This window comes from Rhagoletis pomonella, unplaced genomic scaffold, assembly GCF_013731165.1.
Source record: "Rhagoletis pomonella isolate Grant_MI unplaced genomic scaffold, Rhpom_1.0 Rhpom_scaffold_00016, whole genome shotgun sequence".
Lineage (NCBI taxonomy): Eukaryota > Metazoa > Arthropoda > Insecta > Diptera > Tephritidae > Rhagoletis > Rhagoletis pomonella.
The window spans coordinates 2,264,102-2,281,034 of record NW_023458570.1 but is presented as its reverse complement, the minus strand read 5'-3'; the positions used below and the strand labels follow the sequence as shown (position 1 = coordinate 2,281,034).

The following is a 16,933-nucleotide window of genomic DNA, read 5'->3' as shown; positions in this document are numbered from 1 at the left end:
GATGATGATGATGATTAAACTGTGAGACAAATAGTAGGGGTCAGTGATCGGGAAGGGTTCAAACTACCGGGGAAAGTTATATCGGTAAAAAAGAAGTTATACGTGTCCCGGCGTTTCGCTGGGTCACGTCTAGGAATCGAGATATATATATAACTGTCATAAAGGGGAAATTGTCACCTTTGGTGGTCTTTTTTTGACATAACTCGAGAACCACTAGTCCGATTTTGCTCAAACAAATGAAAAAAAATTAAAAATTACAATTCCTTTATTCTTTTCATATAACGTTTTTCTATATAATCAACAGTTTTGCCGGCAAAAATAAATGTATGAAGAAAAAAAATATTTTTTTCCTAAAATATTAAATTTTTTTAAAACTGTTGATTATAAAACGTTAGACGTGACCCAGCGAAACGCCGGGACACGTATAACTTGTTTTTGACCGATATAACATTTCCCGTTGGTTTCATCCCATCCCGATTTTGACTGTCGCATAGTGTTATTATTGTGGTTGCCCCATAAAGGCAAACCGTTGAAAGTTATTGAAATCTGACTAAAATTACGACCACCTTTTTATAACGCTAATTTTACCCAAAATTGATACTAACAACAATCCCTTGAAAAGAAGTAACATTGTTATGGAATTTTGGAAAATGGGCGTGATGCCGCCCACATATATCTATATAAGTTTATCTCAATATGTCTAGCTGAACGTTCTGTCGAAGATGTTTGAAATAGACGTAAAACCACCACTGCTTACCATGTAGCGAACCCGATGCCCGAACTTACACTTTTTTACTTGTTAAGAAATAATTTAGGTGAGTAAATTAGGTGATTTAGTTAAACAAAAAATGGAAAGGTTAGTAATTTTTAAAAATTTTGTTTTTAGTACTTGAATTTAAAAATTGGAACATTGTATTCAATAAAAAATTTTTAAAGGGTCGTAAATCAAACCTGCGCCAATATATAACTACTCGCTCGAGGCGCCAAACTTGAAAAACTGGAAACTTGACAAAATTGTAAATTATTTTCGATTGACGCTGCACCAGTCGAGAGGACTTTCAGTTATATTTATTATTATTATTTTTTATTGCGGTGCAATTCTTTTTTGGTAATTGCATCGGTCTGCAAATGTCGTATGTATCCTCCTGACTTTCATCTTCACAATCTAGTATCATGGCAAGATCGTTGTTTAAACACCGTTGTTTTCCAAAGCATTCATCATTCTCATTCTTTTGGTTGTTTCTGAATGTGGAGAACCAGTAACGTCAACAGCGTTTTTCGATTTTAGTTTTTGTAATTCATTTGTGATCCTTTCTTCTCTGACCGGCCAGATATACGTTTTATCATTGCACTTGCACAATATTCCAGGGTCAGAAAATAACAGTTATTTTTTTACCAGTTAAACTTGGCTTAATATTTTTTATTCCGAGGTTTTTTCTAGATAATAAACAAACAGCTTATCAATATTAAAGGACTGAAATAGCTTTTAAACAGAAATAACGAACGAAGGTTACCACCGCTATTTATATATATTTTTTTTTTATATAATTTAATACTAAAGAAATTCATATACCTGAACCAAGGTTTGTTCTATGGTAATTAATTATCATTTTTTATTGAAATATTTTTCAATAGGTGACTTTGCTTGTTTAGATATTTCAGTTTTAAAGCTATTTAAGTCCTCTTTCATTTGATACCAAACTTGTTTAATTTGGTTAAGCGGTTTGTTTATTGTATGAAAAGGACTTTTAGTCGGGAATAAAAATATTTGGCCAAGTTTAACTCGTAAAAAAATAACTATTATTTTCGGTCGCTTCAATATTCGCATTCGCAAAAGATCCGCATTGATTATTGCGAATGCGAAAGCGAATGCGAATGTCAAAATTAATGCGGAAGCTCCGCGGTTGCGAATGCGAATATTCGCAACAACCCTGGTACAAAGTATAACGTTCAATAACGCCGAACTACAAAATTTTGACGATGTATACTTTTCCAAAACGCATCCGAAAATTTATCGAAACGCATCGCTAGCGCAATCAGCGCATCAGAAACAAAGTTGATGCTTCGTTTGTTATTGGTTACCATTGGTGTTTTAAAAATGGAAAATTCATAAAAATTGTTCATTGGTATATTAAGTTCAGTAAAACGCGCTTAAGTACCTCACGAAAAATGTCAGCTTTTTGAGGTACTTAGGCGGGTTAAGTACTTAAAAGAACCCGCTTAAGTACCTCGATGCGGGTTCTTAAGCGAACATAATTATTGATGTAGTTACATGAACATTTACTGAAGTAGTAATTTAGTTTAAAAGCAAGACCGTAGCATTATTTAAGAGTTTTCAATTAAAATACACTTCATTCCCTAATAAATACCATTTAAACCTAAGCTTAAAATTTTATAGAACACTTAAAGAAAAAATTCACCAAAATTTAAAATGCTTTTTCTCAGAAGTGTTTTTTGAGTATACAGTCTTATAGCCCATTCAATTTTAATGTAATAATGTGCAAGTTTCAAGTGGCTAAAAATTACCGCCGATTTTTTTAAATTTTTTTTTCGAAGGTGTGTAACGCTGCCACTGAATTTCAAAATATGTAATTATTTTAAAGAATTTTAAGAGCACTTAAAAGGGGAAAATTATAGGTAAAATGATAAATGGGGTACGAAAAATTTAGGTACTTAGGCGTGTTGGGTAAATAGGCGGGGAGGTACTTAAGAGAGGGATTTTCTTCAGATTACATTCAAAAATTCACATTGCCCAAAAATGTTGGTTACACTGTATTTAAAATATGCAATGTATATGGTTGCAATGTGTCGCAACTCTACATATACAAACAGTTTGAATACCGCAGTAACAGTTTCCAAACATTGTATTGATACGTTTTGAAAGCCAGCCTATCATAATCAATCAAAAAGTAAATTTTGGATTTTTAGTTACTTACGCCCTTTCCATACTATAGTGTACTAACGATATATAAAAATGTTTTTTCTTAACAGCGGTCGCCCCTCGGCAGGCAATGGCAAACCTCCGAGTGCATTTGTGCCTTAAAAAAGGTTTTCATAAAATCAAATGGAGGAGGAGACAACCAGGGCTATCACGGAATCCATCGTAGAAAATCTACGAATTTAAATGCCCGCTACGAATACGAAAAAATTGCTATCACTGAATCCGAGTGAACTCGAAAATATCGTTGCCAGCTTCGAATGCTGATTCGAAATCAGTTAGTGCAAAGGAAACAACAGACATTTATGTATGTCATTTTGCTCACGCTGCCCCATCAGGCGCAATGGCCGAGTGTGCAAAGCACTAGACTGCCAATTGAGAGAGCCGAGTTCAAGTCCGAGTCGTCGGGCAGTGGGGATTTTTTTCTTTTTTGATTTAATTTTTGTTTATTTTTTTAATAAAATTTTTTTTTTAGTTTATTTTTAGCTTTGATTTTATTATTTTAAATAGAAAAACATTTTCTTTATAAATTTTTATATTAAAGTAATTACGTTTATTTCCTAATAAATTGTTGCTAAACTATTATTTCCTCGATTCATACAAAATATTTAATGAATTAATAGCGTCTAGCAGATGAATGCGTGTATGTACATATGTATGTATGTATGGCATTGGTATTTTACGTCCGCGTTTACACAAATATATGGAATTATATCAAACTATAACAAATTTGGAGTATAATAAATATTTAATATTAAAAATAATGCAGGTTCTGTGATAGCTCTGAACATGTTGGTGTGTACCTCTGAGAGTTGAACTTGACAGCTAATGTATCAAGCCGTTCAGAAGACGCATAACGATCACTGATTTTTTTAGCAACGGTTGCGCTCAACTGCGGCGCCTTCTGAACCTACCCATTATTACACGAAAACTGAATGGGCTATAAACACTTCTGAGAAATAAGTTTGATATTTTAATGAAAATTTGATGCATTTTTTTTCAGTGATCTAAAAAATTTTAAGCTTAGACCCCTTTCAGACACGTCAAGCCTTGATTTCAAGTCTGCTCGTTCGTAGGCGATGGAGGTGAGACGAATTTACTCTTCCCCCCTCTTCTCACCTACTTCGCCTACGAACCGAGCGGACTTGAAAGCAAGACTTGACGTGTCTGAAAGGGGCCCTAGGTTTATATGGTATTTGTTATGGAATGAACTGTGTTTTAATTAAAAATCTTAAAAATTAATAAATAAGCATAAGTGGCAAACAACATCATTTTGAATTTGGTCCGAAATGATAGATATGTCCAACACTGTATGTATGTATACATATGTGTTATCAATCATTAGATGTTCATGTTTTATTCAAAAACTTACTTATGTAAGTTAACAAGAAAATTAACTACATCAATAATTATGTTCGCTTAAGTACCCGCTTCGAGGTACTTAAGCGGGTTCTTTTAAGTACCCAACCCACCTAAGTACCTCAAAAGCTGACATTTTTCGTGAGATACTTAAGCGGGTTTTACTATACATGAAGAAAGAAAAATATATCTTCGCAACGCGTGCAATACGTCGTATCCGCCAAATAAAATACCACGTATGAGGTGGCTATACACTTTCCCAGTGCTTGCCTACTTCACAAATTTAATGGTGAATAAATTTAGAAGCTCCTATTTAAATAAGTTCAGTTAGACAACGATTCAAAAGTTTAGAAGAAAATAAGTTTATTTGCACTTTTGTGAAATTTTCGGACTATCGTATACGGGATATTGTATATGGTGTATAGGAGGTATTGCGCGCCAAGTGACGATATGTGCATACGGAATAGTGATGTGCTGAATTTTCGGTACCCAATACTTAAAAAATTTTACGGTACCCAATACTTCCTTTTCGGTACCCAATATCGATTATTTACATTAAACCTTCACCATTATATGCATTTCAAGTTTAAAAAAAATTTTTTAACTAAAACATATGATATCGGCTAAAACATTTGAACATATCGCAACAGAGAAATATTATTTTATCAGTTTTAAACTTAGTCGATCAAAGCAAAATGCTTTGACGGATGAAGAAGGCTTTCAGGGGGGAGATTCTGTAACCAGTTAGCGACAAGTTTCGGATCGATATCGCACTTGTTGACGTAAAAATATTTCATACCATACGTCAACAAAACCGATACCGATTCGAATATTGTCGCTATATGGTTACAGAATCTGTGCCCAGGCCTACAAAAATGATATCGTCCGATTCAGCTGGAACAAAAATACTTCAAACAAGTAAGAGTTTCTCTGCATTATGGCCTCGAACCGACATTTGTATGTACATCTTTCATTTTAATCAGTATTAAAAGTTCTACTGGCTCCTACATTTGGGTTTTGATAGGCGAGTCTCCACTGAACCGTTTTTTCCATATTTTTAGCCTATGTATACTTTTATAAATCGGTATCGAATATCGATCAATACTTAAAAGTATTGACTGAGCACATCACTAATAAGGAATATTGTGTAAAAAATAAATTTAAATAATATGGCTTTTAAATTAAGGCGTGCGAGTAAACTTGTTAGATGACTTCGTATGGTGATACGGGGCGTATACTACGGGTTATTTTTACTTTTTATACCCGTATAACTTTGTTCACATCACGGTTGTTTGTAACAGGCAAAACGAATGGAGATAGATATAGACAAATGTATACATAAATGATCAGAATGACAAAAGAAATCGATTAAACGGTAACTGTCTGTCCGTCTGTGCACACGATAACTCGAGTAAAAATTGAGATATCTTAACGAACCTCGGTATTAGTATTTCTTTTCAGCGTAGGACATATGGTATTGCAAATGGCCGAAATCGACCAATAACCACGCATACCTCCCATATAAGGGTAGCTTTCAGAAATACGAAAACTGCTATATTTTAATAACTACTTAAGCCTATTCACTCGAAATTGATATTTACAATGATCTTTAGACGAAAAAAAAGAATATTATAAATTTTTTGAAAATGGGCGTAGCCCATACATATATATATCTCGGTAACCGCTGCACCAATTTCCCCCAAACTTGGCACGGTAACTTGGAGAAATACGAAATCTTCGATAAATCAGTAAATACTGAAGCAAATTTATTGAAAATTGTTGTTTGCAATAATTCTTTAGCACAAAATACGTTTATAACAAAACTAGCAGAGCACCCGACGTCGTTCGGAGTAAGCAAGTAAGCAAATCAAAATATAAAACAGTAATACAAATATTCAGTTCAGCATAAATTAAAGGAGACAAACTATTTTTTTCCTGTTTAAATTAAGGCATCCTTATGAACCATACTTTTAGCTTTATCGTGCTTCAATAACTATATATTTGTCACCATTTTCTGTACTTTAAATCTTATTTCATTATTAATATTAGGCGGATTAAGGTAACGATAGAATTTTGAAATTAAAGTTAGTCTATTACGGTACATTTCGTTTAGCAGCCTATTCGCTTAGCTGTTTTAGTATAGCTACACTATTCCGGTAGAATGTTTATTTCGGAAAAAGTTCTATTCATAACGAATGAACATTTTTCGTTTAACAACATCGCGGGATCAAAAAACGGATTTAATATTTCCATTTCACAGTGGTCTAAAGACTGTAAGGTTAAAAAAAAACACAGTTTTAAATATCCAAGTGATATAATAGACGAATACATATTTATCCCCCTTTTACAAACTCATCTTTCTATACTTTAATCTAAACACCTCCAATATATACATACATATGTCTACATACCAAATTCCAAGTTCATGTGACTATGGTTCCAAATTTATGGCTGACTAGCTTATACCCGCGGGTTTCACCACACGTTTTTATACAAATATGTAAAATAATTTAATGATTTTATGTTTTATTTCTGTGCACATTTCGTTATAGCTCGTTATTTTTTAAGCGAGTTAAGGTACTTAGGCCGTTTAAAACAATGAAATTATAAAATCTCATCTGCGCGCTAGGCATACGAAAGATATCAATCCCTCTAAGTATACTTTAAAATGGTTCCAGTTATACGGCGCGTGAACGTGTAACCTTCTTGGAGGTGCCAAGGCGGGTTCTAATATTTCCAACTCAAATTTTGTAACCTGGCCTTGATAAAATACCACTTCTCATTACTGTAGCAAATGCCTCAAGAGAGCTTTAGATTATAAGGCCGAACCCGGCGCTCCCTTTTCCATTAAATGAATTTTTTTCTGTCAGTACGGCACTTATAGAATAAATCTTCATAACAAATTTAAAATTTTTCCAAAGATTTTCTATTCTTCCAGAGATATGTATTAAGAAGTTTTTAGTATGTATGGGAGGCGACATGCCTTCTTTTTTTATAACTCACATTTTTTCCATGAGCAATTGATACATTTTGTATACACAACTCCATACCAAGTTCCAGTATTGTTCCACAAACACTTCCAGGGATATATGGCAAGAAAAAGTCAATTTGTACAGGAAGTGCCACGCCCCTTTTTCATATAACCCTAATCTTCTTCCATGAATTTAGAATTGATTTTACATACTTCAGTACCAAGTTCCAGAACTCCACCATGAACACCTCTAGAGATAAGCAGTAGAAAACAGTAAATTTGTACGGCAGGAACCAAGTCCCCTTTTCGAATAACACAAATTATTCTCCATGAGTATGGAATTAATTTTGTATACACATCTCGGTGCCAAGTTCCAGTCCTCTGCAATAAACACCTCCAGAGATATGCAGCATAGAAAAATCAATTTGCATGGGAGTTGCCACACCATCTTTTCCAATAACTCTTATTTTTCTCCATGAGTATGGTATTAGTTTCACATACGTACATACATACATATGTATTTCCATACCAAGATTGAGTACTTTACCCAAACATTTGAAGAGATATGCAATATGAAACTTTCAATCAGCCTCTTTTCCAAAAACGTCCACTTTTCTTGTGAGTATGAATATGATTTCACACAGTGTTGGCAAAATGTTAATCTGACTAACGATTAAAATTTTAATCGCGTTTGACTATTAAAATTAATTATTCGTAATCAACTGTACGATTAATGATTAAATTCTTTTAGTCGTTAATCGGTGTCTGCGATTACGATTAATTAATTTTAATCATTAATCGTCAATCCAATTAAAAATAAAATCTGATTAAGTTGTCTAGTTTGTCCGAATTTGAAACCAAACACCAGTTATAGTAATTATTTTGTATTTTACGCTTATAAAAAGCACATAATATAAAAAACAATTATAATTATCGTTATTAGTAATACATAAACTGGGAACTTTTACAAACCTAGTTTGTAAAACGTTTGTTGGTATAGAGCTTAATAAAAATGCACACCAAATTGCTCAGACTGGGGAGGAAACCCAACTTAGCCACACCGGATTAACTTGCTTTGTGTGCACAGGAAAATTCCAGCATAAATTAATTAATCACCAAACCTACTTGATCACATTAATAGTTAATGATAAAAACTTTATATTTTTAATCGCGGTTACGATTAACTGTTTGACTGTTAACTGTTTAATCAGATTAAAATTAATCATGATTAACTGTAAGCAGATTGAATTCAATCGAATTAACTAATTGATTAAAAAATCAATCGATTAATGCCAACATTGATTTCACATACATAGCTCAATACCAAGTTCCAGTTTTCTCCCACAAATACTTCCAAAGACATGTATGTAATATGAAAATTCCAATTTGTATGGAAGGAAACTTGAGTTATCGGAATCACTTTCAGTATAACGCCATCTAACGTGTACCAAATTTCGTTCTGATTGGGAGACCGGTTAAGGAAGTAGCCTATTTTTCAATCCAGGTAATAAACCATCTGTGAGCAAAATTTCATTTTTAAACAGGTGGAAATTCTTAAAAAAGTAATCTAGGTCATAAGCTATCTGTATGCAAACTTTAATGCAAATCAGTTCATTCATTTTCGCGTATTACTTTAATTAAAATTTTCTAATAGGTGGCAACTCCTAAAATAGTAGCCTGTTTTCCAACGTAGGTCATAAGCTATATCTGTGCCAAATTTCATGCAAATCCGTTCAGTCGTTTCTGCGTATTAATTTAATTAGTTTTTTTAACAGGTGGCAACTCTTCCGAAAAATTTGCCTATTTTCCACTGTAGGTCATAAGCTATCTGCTTGCAAAATTTCATTCAAATCCGTTCAGACGTTTCCGCGTATTAATTTAATTAAACTTTTTTATCAGGTGGCAACTCTTAAGAAAAGTAGCCTATTTTCCAATCTACATAGGTAATAAGCTATTTTGTGCAAATTTTCATGCAAATCCGTTCAGTCGTTCCCGCATATTAAATAAATTAAACTTTTTAACAGGTGGCAACTCTTAAAAAAATAGCCTATTAACCAATGTGGCCCATAAGCTATCTGCGTATAAAATTTCATGCAAATCCGTTCAGTCGTTTCCGCGTGATGATTTCCCAAACATCCAAACATACAAACTTTCACATTTATAATATTAGTAAGATAAGATTAGTAAGATAAGATTGCGCCGGGTATTTAATGCTCGGCTCCGCCCGAACTTAGACTTTTTTACTTTCTTAGTATATCTTTTTAAAGTTTTCATTTAAGCACAATTTCGCGATGGAATCTTGTTCTTTATACAAAACTGAAGATAATGCATTTTGAAAGATAGGTGAACCACCATTTTCGACCAGAAACACGTTTTGTCGAAAAATTAAACAACTCGTGGGATTTGCTCATATGTGTTAATAAGGATTAATCAATCAATTACATTAAAATTTTGGAATACAATTTTCGAGAGATTTTTTTATATTTCAGCCCGCGGCCCGCGTTGAATATTTTCAGAGCAGGGGCGTTTCTGTCCATTTGAACGACATGGCCAAGCCAGCGGATCCGCGGATTATGTATGTGTAAGTAAATCTTACCCTATAAATAATATATTATTTACTTACAATCATTGTGATTCTTGGCATTGACGGTGAGTACAGTTGTCTGCAGGTCGGCATTTTCATCAATTTCAGTCTCGTAGAGAAATCTGTCGAAATCCGGTGGAGCGTCGTTTTTGTCGGCAATACCAATGCGTACAAATTTTGTAACTGCAAAGAGATAGAAAAGACAACATGTCAATATATGTACATACATGCATACACATATGCACGTATTTTAAAAAGCTTTTCATGTTTGGTTAGGTATGTAGTTAGAAAAAAGTTTTTTGCTTGTGTGCACTTGATTTATTCTTATTTTTATATGCAATATGTGGATTTCAAAAGTTTGTTTATTCCTCTTCAAAAAAAAAGAAATAACTACAGGTAAAGTTAAACTTTTGTTATTCACAAATTGTTTAGCAAATGCTCGTGCTTGTTTGCATGAGCGGTTACTAAGGCATCTAGTACCGGGATTGGGGATCCCGAATCCTGGGAGTCCCGAGCACTTTTTTGAAATCAAGCCCTCGCGATCCCGGGACCCCGGGATATAATGTAAGTTACGACCAAATTAAAATAAAAAACATTCAGACACTGTAATGGCATCAAAGAATTATAAAATTGCAACCTTACAAATATTCAAATAATATATTACAGTTCTAACACTACTACTATTCTATATTCAAATATATATAACATATAAATGAGGCATTCTTTTTTATATTGGACACAAATTTGGAGTAAAAATTTCGATTGGCTTGACATTTTTATTTTTTTGTCCGGATATATGTATGATTTGTCAAAGTTTGGATTTTTTCGTGATTCTGACTAATCATGTACTTTTTCAAATTTTTATATCTCGGGTTTTGCTCATCGTAGATGCTTCATTTTAACGCCGTTTTAAAGCTAAAGAAACAGGCTTAATATTTTTATATATATGATGGTCATGATTGTCCTAAATATTCCGGAATTCCGAGATTACCAATTTAAAATCCGAAATCCCGGGATTCACAAAATAGTCCGGGATTGGATGCCTTAGCGGTTACGTATACGTATGTATATGCTCGTAATAAAAATTGACTTTTTTACTTCAAACATCTTCAACTGCTTTTAAACAATGATGCCAGATTGTGGGTAATTTCCCTATTTGGGGGATGTTTTGCAGCAAAACTTATTAAAAGGGACATTTCAAATAAAGGGATTTTCATTTAACGCAACTATCGATGCATAATTAATCAATATTTTAGAATATTCGACACTCTTACGTAATTAACCGTTCTGAAGATGTGATGTGGAGTAAAAGTATGTATAAGTATTAAAAATTATAAGGACAATTTTCAAATTTTTCTCTCATTAACCAATTCAAGCGCCGATTAAGAAAGAATTTTTCAATTGTAGCTGGTGTTTAACCCTTATGGGTATGGATGTTTCATATACCTTATTCCGTACACATTAAGTCTGGCCAGACCTATGGGCAGTTTACAAGGATTCTAATATAAATTTTATAAACACATAAGTGAAAACACATAATATAGTGAGTTTATCAACATTTTATTGCTATTTATTAATTTTATTTTGGAATATAATTATATAAGCTTTACATTTTATACATTTTCTGCATTAATACATTTGTGGCACCTATTGAGCTGCTCCGAATGTTGCAAACAAACTGGCTCTGAACAGCTCATACAAACGAATCTGGTTTTTCTTTGCAACTTATCGTTGCTATAACATATTTTGCACGACCTCTTTATATTTGATACGCTACTAGTACTTGGAGCACATACATGAGGAGCAATAGGAGCACCGAAATAAGCTTCTATGGCTGACCGTGATGAAAAAACCTTCATGACATGGGGATTATTCATGCGAGCTTCGACTTGGCGATTGACTAGCGATTTCGGCAAATCATTAAGAAAAATACGTCTTGCATCAGTTGCTTTGCTTTTCTGTATTTGATTTTTTATAACATAAGCAGCCAGTGCAGCCACATCCAACATGTTGTAGAAAAAAGACAGTGGCCACCGCTGAGTTTTACGTTTGCACGTATATTTTCCTAACATCTGATCCATAACATCGACACCGCATTTCATTTTATTATAAAAAAGAATTGCATCAGGTTTTTGCAGTTGACCACTAGTGGTGTTATCTTGATGCAGTGAAGATAATAAGCAAACACTTTTATTTTTTTTTTGGGACATATGATACGATACTAACATTGTCGTGAAATCCGAACTCTGTTGATAACACCGGACGGGATTTACTAGCCAACATTTCCCTAGGTATATATCTTTTGTTACGACGTAATGTTCCAACATAAGCCAGTCCGGAATCTCTCAATTTATGGACACCATTCAGTGTGGTAAAAAAGTTATCAGCAATGACAGTTCTTCCAGAAAAGCGATATTTACTGGTGAGAGTTAACAAAATACGCTCACCTTGATTCACATCTCTTGGCTGATTGCGCTCCTTCCCAGTGTATAAAATACCCTTCAATGGATATGAATTAGAGGCATCACATGCCCAAAATATTTTTATGCCATATTTGGCGGGCTTAGAGGGTATATACTGTGTAAACTTTGTACGCCCTCTAAATGGGAATAACTGTTCATCAACAGTTGCGTTTGCTGTTGGCTTATATAATGCCTCCAATTGTGTATTTAGCATCGTCCAAAGGTCACGTATGGGCGCAGCCTTATCTTCCTCCTGTCGTGAAGCACGAGTTCTTTCATCGTCAAATCTTATAAAACTGGTTATAGATTTGAACCGTTGTATGGACATGGCAGCTCTATAGATTGGCAAGGAATCTGGTTTCCACAGTTCAGTGCAGTGCTGCATGTTAGAATGGTTTACTCCAGCAGCCTGCAAAATTCCAATATAAGCGTATAGTTCAGTCTGGTCAACCAATTTCCAATTCTTTGGCTTTTTCGGTTTTTTTTCGAGATTGAATTTTTCGACCTTTCAAAGCTTTCCGATTAGTTTCTCTCATAATTATAGTGATCATTTCTTCTGTTATTATGGATTTAAATATTTCTAATGAATTTGAAGATAAAGAACTTTTTACAGTTCCACCAGCTTCTCTCAAAATATTGTGGCTACGCGCACGACTAGATGGCGGAGGAGTCTTACTCCACTTAGTTCCATCAGGAGCTATGAAACGATCGGTTTCCTTGGAGACATCACTGGGTTCTTCGCCCTCAACGTCGTCATCAGAGTCTTCTGGATCACTTTCTACTTCCAAAATATTTTCCGATTCCATATCTGAAGCATACTCATCATCAAAAAAATCTTCATCGTCATTGTGTATACCGTCTATGTCCTCGTTCCCATCCTCATCTGTGAAAGTCACATGTTCAACAAGACGCTCAAAATAGTTTGTTCGCTGCTCCTCCGACATACTAAATAAAAATGTTTAGTGCCCAATAGCAATTATAAGAAAGAAATAAAATGTTTATCTACTTACCGGCTCAACATCGCTGCAGAGTAATATTCAAAATTTTCCGACATTATATCTTTTCAATTTCACGAAAAAAACTCACAAAATAATATTAGCACTGATTTCGTCACCACACTTCGTAGCAGAATGAAAGCAACTGACAGAGTTTTTCAGAAATTATTGTAGCTATTGTTTGTGTGAGCATTTTTACCGCTATTTTCCAAAGAAGACGCGAATTAAAAGCAACGATGTTAATAATTTAATACTCACAACACCATAGGTCTGGCTGGACCTAATGTGTACGGTTAAGGTATAGATTTAGTAAATGTTTATTAAAACCTAAAATAACAAATAATTTAAAAAAAAAATGTTGAAAATAGTAGCTAATAAAACTGTTGAGGATATTATAAAATCTCAGATATTTAGCTTCTTGATTTCTGTGAGAAATACTTAGTTAAAGTTGCTATAGGTCTGGCCAGACCTATGTGTACCCATAAGGGTTAATGTAAAAAGCGGAACAAATTATCTCATGAAATGTTAAATAGTACATGTACATATGTATATAAAATAAGGGTTGCTATTGAATCAAAAAAAGTCAAGTGCTTCAACATTAAAGTCACCAAAAATCACATTCGCTTACGGCGTACTTACGCCTTACGCAATGCAAATAATGTGTTACAGTAAGTATTCAACCATAAAAACACCAAAAAAAGATTCTTCAACATTTTGGGTTTTAATAAACACTGAAGCCAGTTTGTGTATGTAGTAGATATTTTTAAATTCTTTTATACCTTTAGTGAGTAATCTACCGACAACTGAATTTCGAAAGAATATTATATGTATAAGTTAACCCAACACCCTAGCACACAGTCAAGAACGATAGAATACAAGATTGCGCATTCCCGCAGAATGACATTTGTGGCAATGGGTAAACAAAGAATATGGCGAAGAACAATGAGTTGACAGTTGTGAATTTGCAGTGGGAAAACGTGTTTTCTTCACGATTCACCAATTTCTCAAGCCATCTTTGAATATAGCAAATTAAGCACAACGTTAACAAAAAATATACAACCACTCTTGAAATGTGTTCAAAATAATAGGTGTTATTAACAACTATTTAGAATTTTTATGTTTGTATTGCAGGTGCCGAAAAAGTGATAATAAAAAAAGTGAAAAAAACTGCATTTAGGGGCTTTACCCATACGGCTGCTGCAATTCAACACACGACACGACATTTTTATAAAGTTTTTATTACAAATAAAACGTTTTTTACTTTAGAACGCACGAATTACTTCAATTTTCACTTGAAAGTACACAATACGTTTGCAATACGTTTGCACTTGTTTCTAACCAAAAAGTTTGTTTACGTATTGCCATAAACGCCAAAGTCGGCAAAACCAAAGTAGCGGTTTCGGGAATGCGCCACCTTCAGTTCATTACACCATGGCACACAGTCAGCATTGCCGGCTTAACAAGTGCACCGAATATGACACCTGCTAATAATAATAAACAAAGTAACGATCAACGGCTACACACAGACAACACATAACAAAAGCCGTGTGATCTGCTGACTCAGCATACTCGCAAAGCATAAGCAGACAATTATAGCAAATAATAAGATAATAATAAATATTGTAAAAGACGCCGATGCGACACACATGCAACGATGAGCGGCTACAAACATACAGCACATAGCTATAGCCGTGTGATCCGCTGATCCATCATATTTACAACCAAATGAAAAAGGAATCCAACAACAACACAAAGCGACAGCAGTTAGGGCAGCATTTTATATAAGACGTATTGAAGTGTTTAGAGTTTAGTTTTTAGTATGAACTCAATAAATAACTGGCGACCAACAGAGGAAAACACCCAAAACCAAAAGGAAAAGGGCGATACAGCAGGACACAAAAAAACTGGTAAAGGACTACGGAGCCAACGATGGAGCACTTTAAATTTAAAGTTATAAATATGTAAGTAGAGTGCTCGTTACATAAAGAAATAACAGATAAAACAAAAAATTTGTTGAAAACTGTGAAACTAGTTATATGAAAAAAATATAATCAAACAATTTTTTTTTGTGAAAAAACTGTGAAACTATTGTGAGGTTTGGGAAAATAATATTGTGTCAGGGCTATAGCTTTTGCATTTTTTTCCTTTTTTCTGACCTTTTCCGTTCTTGTTATTGCAACGATTTAATGAGCAGTTCTGACTGCAAGCTAGAAGAGCTACTAGACAGAATTAACAGACTCACTCTTTCAAAAGCTAACGTAATGGACGCTAGCCAAATAACCGCTTTAGTGCAGGCTGCCGTAGCTGGAGCACTGCAACAGCAAAAGGGGACTTTTGAAGTTAAACTTCAAAGTATTACGGAACGACTAACGACATTAAAAGCTACAGAAAATAAACCTAAAATTTATGAGCCGGTTAAAATAGTAGGAAACGTGAGATGCGAGGAACCTCTTGACCTAGTAAAATCGTTGCCAGAATTCGATGGGCAAATGAGTACTTACGTCTCATGGCTACGCAGGTAGCTCTAGACACTACCAAGCGGTAGGAATAATTAGGAATAAATTGAAAGGACCCGCTGATGCTGTCCTGGCATCTTTTAATACTGTCCTTAATTTCGAAGCAATAATTGCTCGACTAGACTTCACATATGCGGACAAACGTCCAATATATCTTATAGAGCAAGAACTATCTACTCTTAGACAGGGCAACTTGTCAGTTTTGCAATATTTCGATGAAGTAGAGAAAAAGCTAACTCTCCTCACAAATAAAACCATTATGACTCACGAGGGATCTATTGCTGAGTCTATATGCACCAAGTATAGGGCAGATGCATTGAGAGTCTTCATTTCAGGACTTAGAAGACCTCTTTGCGATATACTTTTTGCATCCCGACCGGAAGATCTACCAGGTGCTCTCGCCCTGGCCCAGGAAGTCGAAGCAAATAGAGAACGATACGTGTTCGCAGCAAATTTCGCAGCTTCTAGTGACGACTCTCCAAAGAGATTTAAAAAAATAAGAAATGGTAACTTAGATCAGAAAACACAGGCTACGCAAAAGAACCCCCACTTCTCAAATAAGGCTTCAAAGAAAAACGAAAATGAACAAAATCAGCCAACACCCATGGAAGTTGACCGATCAGAAACACGACTAAGTCAGAAAACAAACTGGCGTCGTTCTGAAAAGACAGGTATTAACCAACAGCAACAACCTTGGAAACGGCAGGCGGAGTCAGGAAGAAACACAGGATCTAAGATGCAGCGAATTAACAATTTAGGTCAAGAAAATCCAAGTGAGAAAAATTATACCCAAGAAGCCGAAGCCGAGATCGAGGACCTCGAGGAAGAAGAACAATTGAATTTTTTAGGGGGAAATCCCTACTCCCGTGGATCGAACGAGGAGTAGGCCAGAAAGGTAGAAAAATCAAACTATTGGTAGACACGGGAGCTTCCAATAACTACATAAGACCAATAACAGAATTCAAAAATATTATTCCAGCTTCCACACCATTTACCGTAAAGTCCTTACATGGCAATAGTCCTGTTAGACAAAAGTATAGAATCAAAATTTTCGGCGTTAATGCGGACTTTTTTGTGCTACCAAACATAGCAACATTCGATGGCATAA

General features: G+C 34.5%; 1 protein-coding gene across 1 annotated transcript in view; it reads right to left on the bottom strand.

The window, feature by feature from the left end:
- The window catches only part of LOC118749420 (putative neural-cadherin 2), a 580,827-nt gene that overhangs the window by 292,266 nt on the left and 271,628 nt on the right, over positions 1–16,933 (bottom strand). The window contains exon 3 of the mRNA XM_036484223.1: positions 9,892–10,035. Coding sequence (XP_036340116.1) covers positions 9,892–10,035 — 144 coding nt within the window. The remainder of the gene's footprint in view (positions 1–9,891; positions 10,036–16,933) is intronic.